Source organism: Chiloscyllium plagiosum, unplaced genomic scaffold, assembly GCF_037043375.1.
Source record: "Chiloscyllium plagiosum isolate Xiang-an unplaced genomic scaffold, Cpla_swu_hap1 HiC_scaffold_3, whole genome shotgun sequence".
In the NCBI taxonomy this organism is placed as follows: Eukaryota; Metazoa; Chordata; class Chondrichthyes; order Orectolobiformes; family Hemiscylliidae; genus Chiloscyllium; species Chiloscyllium plagiosum.
Window position 1 is genome coordinate 121,901,468 of NW_028270141.1, and position 16,839 is coordinate 121,918,306.

Here is a 16,839-nt window from a genome sequence, read left to right on the forward strand (position 1 = left end):
GAGTGAAAATTTATCCGGTGACACATCTTGGGATATTTTACTAAGTTAAAGATAAGATATAGATGCAAGTTCGTGTCGTATTTGAAGCAGAGATTTTCCAAGTTTAAATGTGTCTTTTAATATCAACATTTGTGAAAATAAATATTTTAAATAGTCAACACTTCCCATTGCCAGCACCTACTGGTCCATGAGATTATTGGAAGGCCTTTCTAAGAGAATCAGAGAATGGTTATGGCACATAGGACTGGCCATTTGGCCCACATTTTGTCTGTGCTGGCCCTCTGGAGGAGTAATTCAGTTTGTGGACCTTCCCTGTAATAAGTAAATTTTCCTTTTCAGGTAATGATCCAATTCTCTTTGAGATCTCAGTCGACCCTGTCCCCACCACACCCTCAGGCATTGCTTTGCCAATCCTAACCACTCACTGTGTAAAAAGGTTTCTCCTCCCTCTGACATTGTTTCTTTTGACAATTAATTTAAATCGGTGCCCTTTGGTTCTCAATTCTTCCATGAAATAGAGGTTGTCCTTTGTCTTTTCACATCTCAGTAACTGAAGTTCCTCGCCCCTGGAACCATTCTCACCTCTATCAGTAAAGCCCTGGTTTCTGTATACCTTATTTGTCACTCTCAAACTGTCCCATCATTTTCAACGATTTACATAGGGTCCCACTGCTCCTGCACCCTCTTCAGAACGGTACCCTTTGTTTTGTATTGTCTCTGCATTTGGTAGGAAGGTGGCAAAGTTAACAATGTTCACTGTTTTACAGAGCTTTACACTATATTAATGGTGTATGGAAGGAGTAGTGCCTCAGACAAGCTCACCATATGTATGAGAGCACACCGAGTGTGTGAGAGCATGTCTGGGTGCGATCGAACCTGCATGTGTGACAGCGCGCCATGTGCGTGTGAGAGCGGTGTGTGTGCACGTGAGCATGCATGCACAATTTTGTGTGCGCGCGCGTGTGCATGTGTCTGGGGTGTGCATGTGTGTGCAGTCAAACCAGGTGCAGTTAACTGTGGAGTGGGTTACACACAGTAACTTTGCATCTACTCTGACAAATGAAGACTGATTCTGGGAAACTATCTGTGGGGTGACAGTCTTTTGAAGGTGGGTCAGCTCTATGTTGTGGAACATACAGAGCTGAACAAGTCGGGGAAGATATGATTCTGACCCTGGCAACCGACTGCATCTGGATCTCTCTCTCTCTCTGGGCTTCATCTCCACCTATCCACTCACTCCTGACCCCCAGCCCCAACCCTGTTATTAGCATAAATAACACCTTATCCCAGCTTATTCCAGTTTTGAAAAAGACTCACTGAACCCAAAATGTTAATGTTTTCTCTTCACAGATGCTGTGAGAAATTCTCCAGCATTTCCTGGTTTTGTTTCCTCCAGCACCATAAACTTATTTTGTCCCTGCATTCCAAAATTACTGAATAATTAGCAGGAAAGGGAGGGGAGGGATTAACTACAGTAACTATCACCCAATGGCCACAGGGATCCATGCTGGGGCTATAATTATTTACAATCAATAACAATGATGTGGGCGAAGAAAGTAAAAGACCAGGTCAAAGGTGAGTAACTCATCTCCTGGCTCCACAGCCCGTGTCTACAAGGCTCAAGACAGCACCTTCCAAACCACCTTCCATCACCATTCCTTCACTGTTGCTGGATCAAAATCCTGGAACTCCTTCCCTAACAGGGGTAAATGTAGGGGAATGGGTCTGGGTAGTTTGCTCTTCGGAGGATTGGTGTGGACTTGTTGGGCCAAAGGGCTTGTTTCACTGTAAGTAATCTAATCTAATCAAACAGCATTGTGGATGTACCTACAACACGTAGACTGCAGCTCAACATCACCTTCTCAAGGACAAATAGGGATAGGCAATAAATACTGGAACCACATCCTATGAATACATTTTAATAAAAAGACTGACTCCAAGACACTAGTGTGTGGCTCTCTCTCTCTCTACTCTGTTTAAGACATACATTGTTGAATAAAAAAGGCGAGTCACCAAGACCTGGTTCAGGTCTCTAAACCCCCAAACAACATAACAATGTGGGGAACCAGTTATGGAGTCGGTATAGTTCATTAACTGCCCAAAATCTTTGCTAACACATAGCACGGCCAGAAGTGAGGGTACAATAGTCACCAACATTTTTTGTTCCAGATTTAATCACTGGAAGACTCCACAGGCATGAAGTAAGTCCTACCACTGATGCTGATTGCTCATGACTGTGGACAGGGGCCAGCTCAGGACTCTGTTTTGAAGCAAGAAGCTTCCATCCTTGAGACACAGGTCCCTGCCTGGATCACAGAGGTGTATACGATGTCAGAGTTCACCCTGACATCTCTTCTCACCCTCACACCATTAATTCACGCCATTATTCATTCTTCTGAACAACATGTACACAGATCCCTGAAAGTTGCCACCCAGATTGACAGGGTTGTTAAGGCAGCATACAGTGTTTGGGCCTTTATTAATAGAGGGATTGAGTTCCGAACCAGGAGGTTATGCTTCAACTGTACAAAGCTCTGGTAGAGCCACACTTGGAGTATTGTGTACAGTTCTGGTCACCGCATTATAAGAAGGATGTGGAAGCTTTGGAAAGGGTGCAGAGGAGATTTACTAGGATATTGCCTGGTATAGAAGGAATGTCTTATGAGGAAAGACTGAGGGTCTTGAGGCTGTTCTCGTTAGAGAGAAGAAGGTTGAGAGGTGACTTAATAGAGACATACAAGATAATCAGAGGGTTAGCTAGGGTGGACAGGGAGAGCCTTTTTCCAAGTATGGGGATGGCAAACACGAAGGGAGACAACGTTAAAGTGAGGGGAGATAGGTATAAGACAGATGTCAGAGGTAGTTTCTTTACTCAGAGAGTAGTAAGGGTATGGAATGCTTTGCCTGCATTGGTAGTAGATTCATCAAGTTTAAGTGCATTTAAGTCGTCATTGGACAGGCATATGGACATACATGGAATAGTGTAGGTGGGATGGGCTTCAGATCAGTATGACAGGGCGGCGCAACATCGAGGGAGTAGTGCCTCAGACAAGCTCACCATATGTATGAGAGCACACCAAGTGTGTGAGAGCATGTCTGGGTGCGATTGAACCTGCATGTGTGACAGTGCGCCATGTATGTGTGAGACCACTGTGTGTGCACGTGAGCATGCATGCACAATTTTGTGCATGTGCGTGTGTGTGTGTGTCTGGGGTGTGCATATGTGTGCAGTCATCGAGGGCCGAAGGGCCTGTACTGCACTGTAATGTTCTATGTTCTATAACATTACAGCACAGTACAGATCTTGATGGAACCGCTCAGCTAATAAAGTAAGTTAGACACATAGAACTTAGAACATTACAGCGCAGTACAGGCCCTTTATGGAACTGTTTGGCTCATAAAGGACATTAGATTAATACAACCTAGACTTTGACAGCGCAATACATGCCCTTTTATGGAACCACTGCCTCACAGCGTCAGAGACCTGGGTTCAATTCCCGCCTCAGGCGACTGTGTGGAGTTTGCACATTCTCCCTGTGTCTGCGTGGGTTTCCTCCGGGTGCTCCGGTTTCCTGCCACAGTCCAAAAATGTGCAGGTTAGGTGAATTGGCCATGCTAAATTGGCCATAGTGTTAGGTGAAGGGGTAAATGTAGGGGAATGGGTCTGGGTGGGTGCACTTCGGCGGGTCAGTGTGGACTTGTTGGGCCAAAGGGCCTGTTTCCACACTGCAAGTAATCTAATCTAACCTAATCTAATGAAACATTCTGGGGTCAAAGAATAACCTATATCTCTAGTAAAGGTAATTGTAACTTTATTGGTTCAGTGACAGGTTTACCAGTCCCCTTTATAATCGATGTGCGATCTTGGGAACCTACATGAACAATTTAAATCTCTCCTGTTTGTACACCAACCTCAAGAGCATTTTTTCTGTTAGCTTGAGCTCAGGGATGTCCTTCAGGTAGGCTATCAGAACCCTGATGAAGGACTTATGCCCAAAACATCAACTCCCTGCTCCTCGGATGCTGCCTGACTTGCTGTGCTTTTTCAGTGCCATACTTTTCAGCTCTGATCTCCAGCATCTACAGTCCTCACTTCCTTCAGAACCCTGGGTCTGACTAACTTCCATCACCATCCCAGCAACACATTCAGATTTGCATTTTGAACTGGACCTAATGTTGATTTTCACTTTGAATTTGTTTCCCAGTTTTTCAGCTTGACAACACTTCAAATTGGATTCCTAAAGTAAAAATGTTTCAGCTGTAAAACCCATGAATTGTAACATTAGATTTTCACAATAATAATCACCTTTCAGGTCCTGCATACCTTTCTGTGCAATTCATCTTCCTGCCTTACAGCTCTACCCTCAGACACAACGCTGCCTCCTCCAAGTAATCTCACATTAGATATAGGAAGTGCAGCTTTCTTTTCCTTTGCTCTGATACTAATACAGCTTCTGACATTGTTCCCCTCGGCCTGCCTAATCTTTCATGTTCATCAATCTTTTGATTTCTTAATTTTTTTTCCTCATTCTATCCCTATGCTGCTGCTCTATACAAACTCAATTAGGACCTGCCTGTTTTGATTCCTGTCACTCACCAGCTCTATTTTGATGCTGCAATAAATTCTTGACATCCCCTTACAATGTGGTACCTAGCCCACATCTTCAATAAAGTATAGAGAGAGAGAGAAAAAGAGAGAGAAAAAGAGAGAGAGAGAAAAAGAGAGAGAGAGAGAGAAAGAGAGAGAGAGAGAAAGAGAGAGAGAGAAAGAGATAGAGAGAAACAGATAGAGAGAAACAGATAGAGAGAAACAGATAGAGAAAGAAAGCGAGAAAGAAAGAGAGTGCACTCTGATGTTGTTCCACTCATTAGTCTGGGGAGAATTGGCGGAGTATATATGGAAAAATGTGTTCTCACAGGCAGATGGGTCAGAAACCAGGCTACAAAGATTGAGAAAAATTGGCGAAAGATTCAGGGGAGGGAAAGAGAAAAGGCGGTTTTTTTTTCACAGCAAGTTATTATTACCTAGAATGCACTGCCTGAAAAATTGGTGGAAGCAGATCCAATTCAAACTTTCAGAAGATTACTGGATAGCTCAATAAAAGCTCAATCGAAACAGCAGGCAAACATGGACAGTGCCTGGGGGACCATCAACTCAGTGAGAGACTCTCTTTGAACAGCCCAAAAGTTGTTATGTTCGAGAGCAAGGAGTTGACCCTAAGTGTTGCAGACTGGCACATTCCAAGGTCCAGGACTACGTGCTGAGGGACATACTAGAGCTTGGGGCAGCTGCTGCCAAGACACAGTGGGGAAAGACCACTGTCTGAGTTGACCTGCTGAAGGCTAATCCTTTCAGTTATTGGACCCTCCTCGTGTTTCAATGCACTATATAAAATATAATCTCATATGTGTTAGAGGGGCTTTTGGTTCGTTGAAATAGTCAAACTCAAGTTTGACTTTGACTTTGTTTACTTGATATGCTACTGTACAAAACTGAACTGTATTGGTGACAATGTATACAAAGAGATTTTTTTATGAATAAAGTATATTGTTGAAATTAAAAAAGAACAGGTAAATAAAGGTAATTGAGAAGCTCTTAGAAAGAGCATGCAAAGCCACAGGACAGCCACAGGAGCTGCGTGCTGTAGGATTCTATGAAAATTTGGACAGATCTGGGTTTAATGTCTTAGCCAGAAGATGAAGACCCATCAAATGGTACTGATAGATCAGGGATGTGCAGAGTGCTAAATAGATAATGTCTTATTTTTTTTAAAAACACTTGCCATTTTAAGATACAATAAGAAATGAAATTTGTCTCCTTACCCAGACAGGAACTGCACACCTATTTCTGATGCCTCCTCTGACTGTGCGATTGAGAAGAGGTGAGCAAATGTATCATCAAACCAGCGTTTCTGACGTTCAATTGGTGTCTCTGATTTGAAACAGATAGGAGACGTGTAAAAATAAGCAGCAGTAAAAACCAAGACATTTTAAAATCACAAGCAGACATCCATATCCATTAATGCACAGAAAGGTAACAAAACTTAACTATCACCGACATAAGCTTTCCAAGGTGTTCACAAAAATATTCAAGTTATACAAATAGTCCCATTTTCCCAAACAATTTGAGTTTAGCTAAAATAAAGAGACAGGCTGCCGCTGCTGAAACTTCTTTTTTTAATTTGCACTCATCAGGACTGAATCAAGAATGCCAAATTTCAAAGGGAACACTAATCTATATGATATGAGAAAAAGTGTGTAGGCTGATTGGCAGGTGGACTTTGCTTGGTCATGGCATTGCCATGGAAACTGCTCCAAGGAACAGATAAGCCCCAAGGAGACAGAAAGGACTGCAGTTGCTGGAGTCAGAGGCAACAGATGTGAATTTGGAAGAGTACAGCGGGTCAGACATGATCCGAGGAATAGGAAAGTCTACGGGGCTCCCCTCCCCCTCCCCAGTCCTGACAAAGGGTTTCGGCCTGAAACGTTGACATTCCTGCTCCTCGGATGCTGTCAGACCTGCTGTGCTTTTCCAGTATCACATTTATTGTCTCAGCTTTCCCCCAAGTTTCTGTTTAATTAAAAAGCTGCGATGCCAAGACAGGGGAAAGGAGGGCAGGGCTGATGGTGTCACAGTGGTGGTAACAAAGGGAGCGTTACTGGTGGTGAAGGGGAGCATTCCCTTGGCCCTTTGCCCTCACCATTTGTTTCACTCACTCCTCCTCCCCCTTTGTCCACAGCCTAAATACCACCAATTTCCAGTTTCTTTCAGTTCTGAAGATGAGCTATATCTGACTTGATACATTAATTCTGTTTTTCTCTCCACAGATACCTCTAGACCTGCTGAGTTTCTCTAGCATTTTCAATTTTTATTCCAGAGTTCCACCATCTGTTGTGGAGGAGTTTTAGTTGTGATAAAGGAGGAGGAGAAAGTGAGGACTGCAGCTGCTGGAGATGAGAGTCAACAAGTGTGGTGCTGGGGAAGCACAGCCGGTCAGGCAGCATCTGAGGGACAGGAGAATCGACATTTTGGGCATAAGCCTCTCATCAGGCCACATTCCTAACCCGCAGTGCTTTCCCATACCTTCTGACTTACTTGTGATAACCTCTATCATATGGCTCTTGCCCTCTGTAGCTTGTCCTGCCTTGCTGCTGAAATGCTCTTTCTTGCTTCTCCAAATTCGACTAATCCAATTCTCTCCTGGCTACGTTCTCATTTACTAACTAACTTCAGTTTATGTAATCTTCTACTGTCCACATCCTAACACACACTGAGATCCCTTCACTTGAACGCTTGCTGACCACAACAGCTCTTAGTTCCAGCAAGATTTCTCATTTTAACAGCCCAAACCTGGCTTCTAATCTATCTGTGGTCATATCCTCCCTGTCCCTGTAACTTCCTTTAGCTATAGAACCATCATACCTCTCAGTGCTCCAACTGCTCTGGCCTTTTATTGGAATTAGAGTGTATACTCTTGCTGCACCCTCTTCTCTTTAATATTATGCTGCCTGGAAACTAAGGTTAAAAATTCCTTCCCTAAACATCTTTCCTTCTTTGAGGTATTCTTTAAAACCTACCTCAGCACAAGTGGCCTCCTACACTGTAGCTCACTAGTTCATAGAATAATAGATTCCCTACAGTATGGAGACAGGCCATTCGGTCCATTGAGTCTATATGGACCCTTCGAAGAGCTCACCACCCACACCACCCCATCCTACATTTGCCATGGCTGATCCATCTAATCTGCACATCCCTCGACATTCCAGGGCAATCGACCTAACCTGCACTTCTTCTGACTGTCAGAGGAAACTGGAGTAAACCCACGCAGACACGGGGAGAGCATGTAAACTCCACATAGTCAGTCCGCTGAGAGGGGAATTGAACCCGGGTCCCTGGCACTGTGAGGCAGTAGTGCTAACCACCAAGTCACTGTCAATTATATCGGGATTTTTTTCTTTTTTAACTGAAGATGATTTTCATGTGCAAGATGCTATTTGGTCTTTATCACGTGGTGGTATGGTGGAAGCCTGCTATTACATGTGACTACACCCCATATGCACTGCATTGCCTGAAAAGCACTTTCAGAAATGTGCTGGTCACTATATAAATGCAGGCTCTTAATCCCAAATTGTTGCAAGGTCATTTGGTTTATTCCAGGAATGTAACACATGGTCTGACTCTTGCTGCTGTTTCCTCGCCTTTAAATCAAACTAAATGTGGGGCGAGTTCATTCGCTGCCGACTCACCTCGGGAGAAGTGTGGGCTGAGGATTCCTGCAGCGACATCACTAGTTGTATAAGGGGAGAACTTCTCTGCGATCACAGTAACAGAGCAATCTGGAATAGACTCTGCTATGCACACAGCAGTAGACAGCCCCACTACACCGGCTCCAATCACAGCAACTCGCATCTTGTCCATGGTCTGAAAGCAGAAAGAAAGGGTTAGAAATAACATCCTTAATTAACCCCAACAACAAGATTTCCAACCCCAATAAAGCAGCTGCTGTCAAATTCTGCTTTGGGGCAATAAAGCCGATTGACAGATGTTGGATATATGAATAGGAAGGGTTTGGAGGGATATGGGCTGGGTGCTGGCAGGTGGGACTAGATCGGGTTGGGATATCTGGTCTGCGTGGATGAGTTGGACCGAAGGGTCTGTTCCATGCTGTACATCTCTATGACTCTATGACTAAATGTGGTTTCTGCTGAGTAAGGTCAGAGCTCTGACTTTGCAGTAAAAACACTGTCTGCCTTTAGGTTAGTTACAGGGAGCTTTCTTAATTCACTCACAACACCTGGACATTGCTGGCAACAGCAACCTTTTTTTCCCACACCACCTAATTTCCCTTGAGAAACCGATGGTGAGCTGATAGGGAGCTGGATAAGTGTTGATGAAGGGAGACCCCCATCACAGCTCTGCATGAAGAGAAGACACAGTCAGTAAGGAAGCAAGGTCAGAGTTGGAGGGAAGCTTCATGTGAGTGGGGCAGCAGCATAGTGAGTCCATTTGGGAATTTGGTGCTTTTAAAGAGATACTTTAAGTGCGGTTTAAGTAGAGTGCTGAGAGAGGGGGTGGGTTTTTAATGCTACACTTTTTTTTAAAGCACAGCCTCCAGCATTTGTTGTCCAATTCTACGCAACAAAAGGGGCAGATAAATCAGTCACGGGTTTTATTAGAAACTCAGTTTAAACAATATTGTAAGTGTTGCCTTGTCTGATCAGTATTGTAAAGCTTACTGGCAGTGCCGGTATTTAGGGAAGTCAAGGCTATTTTAATTATAAATTAGTTAATTGCTGATTCATTAGCACACGCATACACATCAGGGATGGTAGGGGAGTGAAGTACTGTCACGTGTCAGCTTTGGGATGCTTGCAGGAAGTGATGTAACTGCAGGAACTCAAAACTTGGTTTGTGTCAAGGTTCATCCCAAGCAGTTCCACGACGCAGGCTCGACGTTCTGTTCGCTGGGACACACACCAAGATAAACATCGACTGCACCTGGAGGAGAGAGACTCTCTTTGCTCCACCTGAAACTTGTTTGTCTTCCAGAACAAGGAGTTGACCCTTCTCGAGTGTTGCAGACCAGCACATTGCAATACCCAGGGCTACGCGCTGAGGGCAGCTGCCGCCAAGGCACAGTGGGGAAAGACCACTGTCCGAGGTCGACCTGATGAAGATAAATGGGGGTCCGTTCAGTTTTCTGACCCTCCCAATGCCTCAAAAATTTGTAAATATTATTACTGTACGTGTAAGACAGGTCTTTGGTATTTTGGATTAGTGGTGCTGGAAAAGCACCAGATCATGCAGCATCCGAGGAGCAGTAAAATCGATGTTTCGGGCAAAAGCCCTTCATCAGGAATACAGGCAGAGAGCCTGAAGGGTGGAGAGATAAATGAGAGGAGGGTGGGGGTGGGGAGAAAGTAGCATAGAGTACAATAGGTGAGTGGGGGAGGGGATGGAGATGATAGGTCAGAGATGAGGGTGGAGTGAACAGGTGGAAAAGAAGATAGACAGGTAGGATAGGTCATGGGGACAGTGCTGAGCTGGAAGTTTGGAACTGGGGTGAGGTGGAGGAAGGGGAAATGAGGAAGCTGTTGAAGTCCACATTAATGCCCTGTGGTTGAAGTATTCCGAGGCGGAAGATGAGGCATTCTTCCTCCAGGTGTCGGGTGGTGAGGGAGCGGCGGTGAAGGAGGCCCAGGACCTCCATGTCCTCAGCAGAGTGGGACGGGGAGTTGAAATGTTGGGCACACAGGGCGGTGTGGTTGATTGGTGCGGGTGTCCCGGAGATGTTCCCTAAAGCGCTCTGCTAGGAGGTGCCCAGTCTCCCCATTGTAGAGGAGACCACATCGGGAGCAACGGATACAATAAATGATATTGGTGGATGTGCAGGTAAAACTTTGATGGATATGGAAGGCTCCTTTGGGGCCTTGGATAGAGGTGAGGGAGGAGGTGTGGGCGCAGGTTTTACAGTTCCTGCGGTGGCAGGGGAAAGTGCAAGGATGGGAGGATGGGTTGTAGGGGGGAGTGGACCTGACCAGGTAGTCACGGAGGGAACAATCTTTGCGGAAGGCGGAAAGGGGTGGGGAGGGAAATATATCTCTGGTGGTGGGGTCTGTTTGGAGGTGGCGGAAATGTTGGCAGATGATTTGGTTTATGCAAAGGTTGGTAGGGTGGAAGGTGAGCACCAGGGGGGGTTCTGTCCTTGTTACGGTTGGAGGGGTGGGGTCTGAGGACGGAGGTACGGCTTGTGGATGAGATGCGTTGGAGGGCATCTTTAACCACGTGGGAAGGGAAATTGCGGTCTCTAAAGAAGGAGGCCATCTGGTATTTTGGTATTTTGGATAAAATCAAAGTCCAATGTTTTGTTTATTTCCTTGATATGTGACTGTACAGAACCAAACTGCTTTTGTGACAAGGTATATTTTTGAAATTAATCAGGAAATGGTCAGCACAGTGTCCCCGAGACCCTGAGGGAGGAGGAGAGTGCGGATCCTGTCACATGGTTCCCTGAGCAGACTGTCAAAGTCATTTGGCAGAACGCCTCATCACCAGAACTTTCCAACAAGCACCAAGAGCGCGCTTGGCGGGTGGTGAGAAGGGCACTACCTGTGAGATCCTTCATGTACACCTGGACTCTGTGCACCACCGCACGCTGCCCTCGAAGCAGCTGCGAGGGGATAGAGACTGTCACCCATCTCCTGCTGGGATGGGCCTTTCTAAAGAAAGACTGAACAGGGATGTAGCGAGTTTGGTTGAGGTTCATCCCGAGCTGCTCCGTGATGCAGGGCTCTGTGCTCTACGGTCTGTTACCCGGGACACACACCAAGACAAACTGCGACTGTACCTGGAGGACCATCAACTCGGTGAACGACGCTCTTTGATCTGCCCGAAAGTTGTTGATCTTCCAGAGCAAGGAGTTGATCCTGCCCTCTAGTTTTGCAGACTGACACATTCCAAAGCCCAGGACGACTTGCTGAGGTACACACTAAAGCTCAGGGCAGCTGCCGCCATGGCAGTGGGGAAGGACCACTGTCTGAGGTCTTTCTGCTGAAGGTAATCAGACTCTCCCAATGCCTCAAATATATGTAAATGTAATCTTGTAAATTTAAGAGATGCCTTTGGTTTGTTTGCTGGATAGAATCAAACTTTGATGTTTGTTTCTTCATATGCTACAGTACAGAACAGAATTGCTTCAGCGACTATTTATGCGTATGAAGATATTTTTAAGAATAAAATACATTAATGAAATTTTTTTAAAAAAACGTTGGCTCAGAATTATTGATGCTGAGCTGCAGACACTAGGGAGGAAGAAAGCTTGACAGCAAGTGAGGTAAGAGAAGGGGACCCAGAGGGCAGGAGCAGCCTCTACAATTGCTAAAATGTTTGGGATTTTGTTTTGAAGAGTGTGGGGGCTGCAGCATGGCATCAGCTCACTGACCATGGCACCCTGGTACAGGAAGCCATTCAAGAAGGAATGTACTGATGAAGTTGGGACAGGATCATGTAGGCGTTATCAAACAGAATGAGTTCATGGGGCTGTGTCATCTGCCTTATCTAGTTGCTACCCAGGCTACACAAAAATTAGCACAAGGCAGGTCAGATTAGAGAGGTGAGTGAGCATCTCAAAGGCCGATGTGGGAGAAGTGTATCTGCTGGTCGGGAATTGGCAGCTGCACTGGGAAGAGTGGGATCTGTACCATCGTGACGGTCTCGGCCTGAACTGAGCTTGAATTATGTTCGTCCGAACCAAATAATGGAAAGTGAGAGTCAGAGAAATGGAGGAAGAGATAAAGAGGCTAAGATAACACCAACAGTCAAGACAAAGATAACAAAAGAAAGTAAAGGCTCCGCATCTCAATGCATGTAGCACTCACAACAAAGTAACTGAATTGATACTGTGCACTATGTAAATAAATATGATCTGATAACTATTAGAGAGATGGGGCTACAGGATGACAAGGACTAGGTTCTGAACAATGAGGTGTGAATGACATTAGAGAAGCTGCTCAGTAAAGATGGAGGGGTGGCATACCTAATCAAAGATGGTATTGGCTCAATAGTTATACAGGACCTTGGTTCAGTTGGTCGGGGCGTAAGATTGGTTTGGGTGGAGATCAGGAATACTAGGGAAAAACAGTCATTTGTGGGAACGATCTACAAGCCTTCTAACAGTAATCACAACATAGGACAAAGTATACAAGAGAAATATTGGGTGCCTATGATTAAGAGGCCACAATAATCATGGAGGATTTTAATCTACAAATAAATTGGAAGAATCAGACTGGTAATAGTGACCTCAAGGGGATTGATTGACTGATTTAGGTAGAGCAGCACATTCTGCAATTGACCAGGGAGCAGACTTTAACAGGCCTTGGGTATCACACCTTCTGGATGAAGTAACTGAGGGCATTGTCACTAAGTTTGCACCTCCAAAGATAGGTGGAGGGACAGGAGGCTGCAGAAGGACAGCTAGGAGAGTAACCAAAGAAGTGGTAGATAGAATACAATGTGGGAAAGTGTGAGGTTATATGCTGTGGTAGGAAGGTTAGAGGTGTAAACTATTTCCTAAATGGGGAAAGGCTTCAGAAATCTAAAGCACAAAGGGACTGGAGAGTCCTAGTTCAGGACTTCCTTAAAGGTTAACATGCAGGTTGTGTTGGCAGTTAGGAAGGCAAATGCAATGTTAGCATTCATTTCAAGAGGGCGAGAATACGGAGTAGAGGTATACAAAATGGGGATAAAACTTTGGTCAGACCATAGTTAGAACATTGTGAGCAGCTCTGGGCCCTGTATCTAAGGAACGATGTACTGACCCTGGAGGGGATCCAGCAAAAGTTGACAAGAATGATCCCGGGGATGAAGGGCTTGTCATAGGAGGAGCAGTTGAGGACTCTGGGCCTGTACTCAATGGAGTTTAGAAGAATGATGGGGGATCTCATTGAAACTTATAGAATACTGAGAGGCCTGGATAAAGGGGATATGGAGAAGATGTTTCCACCAATAGGACAGACTAGGAACCAAGGGCACAGCCTCAGAGTGAAGGGACGACCCTTTCGAACTGCGGTGGTGAATGAGCCCAGTGCAGAGTGAGCCCAGTCCTTCCGCATTGACGAGGTGGTCCTAGCACCAGCTCTTGGCTGCTGCGGTGGAGACAAGTCTGGGTTCCTGGCAGCGTCTGCGTCCACCATGAAGGTTGTGGTAGAAGCGAGTTTGGGCCCAGTATGAGACCTGGCAGCGGTAAGGTGAGCCCGATGAAGATTCATGGTGGTGGCGTAGTTGGGTTTGGGCTGGTGTGGCTAACGATGCCTACTGGGTACATCTGCATTGGTGAGGACTAGCAAGGGCCCCTAGTGATGACAGTGTAGGTGGAGGTGAGATGGCAGTGAAGAGTGGCGATTGCTGAGCCAGTGGTGGTGGCATGGCTAAGGGGACATGGGCTTGGCCACCAGGTGCATGGACAATAATGGGGCAATTAACAGAAGGACTGTAAAGTTGAGCACTGTTTCTTTATTGTTCTGCCTTTGTGTTCTATGTTTTGTATTTTAATGCGGCGCCAGAGTGGTGACACTGGACAACACTTTTCACTGTATTTTGTAGCAAAATATACATGAAATAAACAGTTAGATGGTAGATTAAAAAAACAGAGACAAGGAGAAATGTCTTCAGCCAGAAGGTGGTGAATCTGTGGAACACATAGCCACAGACAGCTTTTGAGTCTAAGTCATTGCGTGTAGGGTTTGATTGGTAACAGGGGTTGAAGGTCATAGGGAGAAGGCAGGAAAGTAGGGTTGAGAAACATACCTGCCATGATTGAATGGGTCTTGCAGATGCAATGGGTAAGTGGCCTAATTCTACCCCTGTGTCTTATGGTCATAACATTATCTTCAGTCCAACAGTGAAACTTCAAACATTACTCATCCATGCAAACTGCAACTCGCCAAAACTACCTCCTTTATATATGGAGATTGAAATCTGCATGTTGCTGCAATGTGTACTCAGCCATATGTTGTATATCTCACATACTGAGAGCAGTTCAGTTCACATACATAAGAAACATATCATCTCATTGGAGGTGCTTCACAGAAGGTTCACTTGGATGATCCCAGGTATGGAGAGATTGTTTCCTGAGCAAAGATTAAATAGATTGGGACTCTAGTCACTGGCGTTTAGAAGAATGAGAGGTGATCTCACTGAAACATGTAGGATTCTTTAAGGGCTTGACAGGGTAAATGCTGAGAGGATGTTCCCCCCCCCCCCCCCCCCCCCACCCCATGGGAGAGTCCAGGACCAGAGGGCATCCTCTCAGAATAAAGGGACGCCAATTTAAGTCTGAAATGAGGAACAATTTCTTTTCTCAGAGTCTTTGGAACTCCTTTCCACAGAGAGCTGAGGGGGCAGAGTCCTTATGTATATTTAATGCTGAGATGGATTATTGAAGTGGAGAATCAAGGATTATGGAGAAAGGGAGGGAAAGTGGACATGAGAAATGTTGGATCAGCCATGAGGGCTCGAGGAGCTGAATGCCCTACTCCTCTTCTTATTTCTTATGGTCTCATTGATTGTTAAATACATAACCATAGCAACTGAAAGAGACCATTCAACCCCTGGCTCTGATATCTAAAGGGATCACTGACCAGTCCCTCAATTCCAGTTTCTACTTTGATTTCATGTGTCTCAGTACCACAATCTAATAATATTCTAACATTCCCGAAACCCGTTACTAAGAAATGTATAGAGTCTGCTGTACTTTCTTATTTTGAATTCATGTTATTTTTCAGTCCTTGCTATGCTGTTCTCATGATTTGTAAAAGAACAATCATTTGGCATAACAAATATTTCATCACCTTAAAAAAAGATCTGGCTTTCGTTGTTACTTGTGCTGAAGTTAGCTGAATACGATACAGAGTAGGGGGGGTGAGTGAATAGGACAGAATTCAGGATGATTGAACCTTAAGGGATGCATTTAAAAAGGCAGCTAGAGTCAGAAAAATCCTTCTAAAAAACATTTAAAGAAGACAAGAATACCCTATCCCGTGTATAAATGCGAGCTGGTCAGCACGGGGCACAAGGTAAGTCAGATGGAAAAGATTTAAGATGTGCCTTCATTTTAAACTAAAAACAAGACAAGGGAATAGATTCAAACAAGTTTCAGACTAATATCAGAAGGTTCTTCATACAAAGAGCAATCTATACGGTGAACTGACATCTGTTTAAGAATTAAGTGCTGCAAGGGGAAATATTTAACATCTTTCTGGGTTAATGATTTGAAACAGACCAATTAACCATCCTCGTCTGTAATTGATCAAAAATCCTTGTGAAATATTGAGCCACTGTACAATAACAAAAAGACTATCTGAAAACATACTGTCAAATGCCAGAAATGTGAAGTAAATAAAACATAGAACATGCGGAGAACAATTAACTGGCCAGGAACGCTTGTGGAGACTTAAGACCCTTAAAGGATTATAACAAAAATGTTTTTTCTCCCACTTTCCACAAATGCCTGACCTCCTGAGTGCTTCCGGTATTCATCAATTAACTATTCATTCGTTATCATTCTTTAAGAATGGGCACGTTGCCAAGATAGCAGATGGTGAAAGAAACCCATGGAAACATTCAAGTAAAAGGCATCTCCTTAGGGAGAAAATGCTTAAACCAAAACAGAAAAAGAACGCTCAAAACATGAATGTTCAATACAGTTACAGGCAACAAAATCAGAAATTGCTGGAAAAGCTCAACAGGTCTGGCAGCATCTGTGGCGAGGAATCAGAGCTGACATGATGGATCCAGTGACCCTTCCTCAGAACTCTATTCCTTCAACACTTGAGGTCTGGAGAGGACTGATGTCTGTCACCCATTAGAATCAGCTCTTTGGCAATCATGGTTCAGGATTATCCTGATTAAAAACTGGCCCCCTCTCCTCAATGACCACTGCAATTGTGGGGCAAAATATTCATAGAACAGGAACCTCTAAATAAACTTCGCATTGAGTTGGAACTAATTGAAACTGCAGCAGCATTTACCTTGTGTGTGAGAGATGGGACGACAAAAAATAAAGTCGCTCCTTACGAGTTTAGGCTTGGGGAGTGCAGGCATTAATGTGGGAGAGGGAGGTAAATATCAACATTAACTAAGAGTGCTGCCCTTAACTATGTATAAGTGCTGTGCTGAGGAAAGGAAGACTCAGAATCGCAGAGTATTACAGCCATCGTCTCATCAAACGAACACCATTACTCAAAGTCAATCTCCCATCGTTTCCCCCCAATATCCTTGCACATTGTTTCTTTCCAAATAATCATCCAATGTCCTCCTGAATGCCTCAATTGAATTCACCA

The 16,839-nt window shown here is 44.6% G+C and overlaps 1 protein-coding gene across 4 annotated transcripts in view; it reads right to left on the reverse strand.

Annotated features, from left to right (window-relative positions):
• The window catches only part of ddo (D-aspartate oxidase), a 73,490-nt gene that overhangs the window by 40,556 nt on the left and 16,095 nt on the right, over positions 1-16,839 (reverse strand). For all 4 annotated transcript variants that reach the window (XM_087983078.1, XM_087983077.1, XM_087983079.1 and 1 more), the window contains 2 exons: positions 8,248-8,422; positions 5,824-5,932 (listed from right to left, as the gene is read on the reverse strand). In XM_087983078.1, coding sequence (XP_087839204.1) covers positions 5,824-5,932; positions 8,248-8,419 — 281 coding nt within the window. In that variant the 5' untranslated portion in view covers positions 8,420-8,422. Of the gene's footprint in view, positions 1-5,823; positions 5,933-8,247; positions 8,423-16,839 lie in introns of those variants that run through there.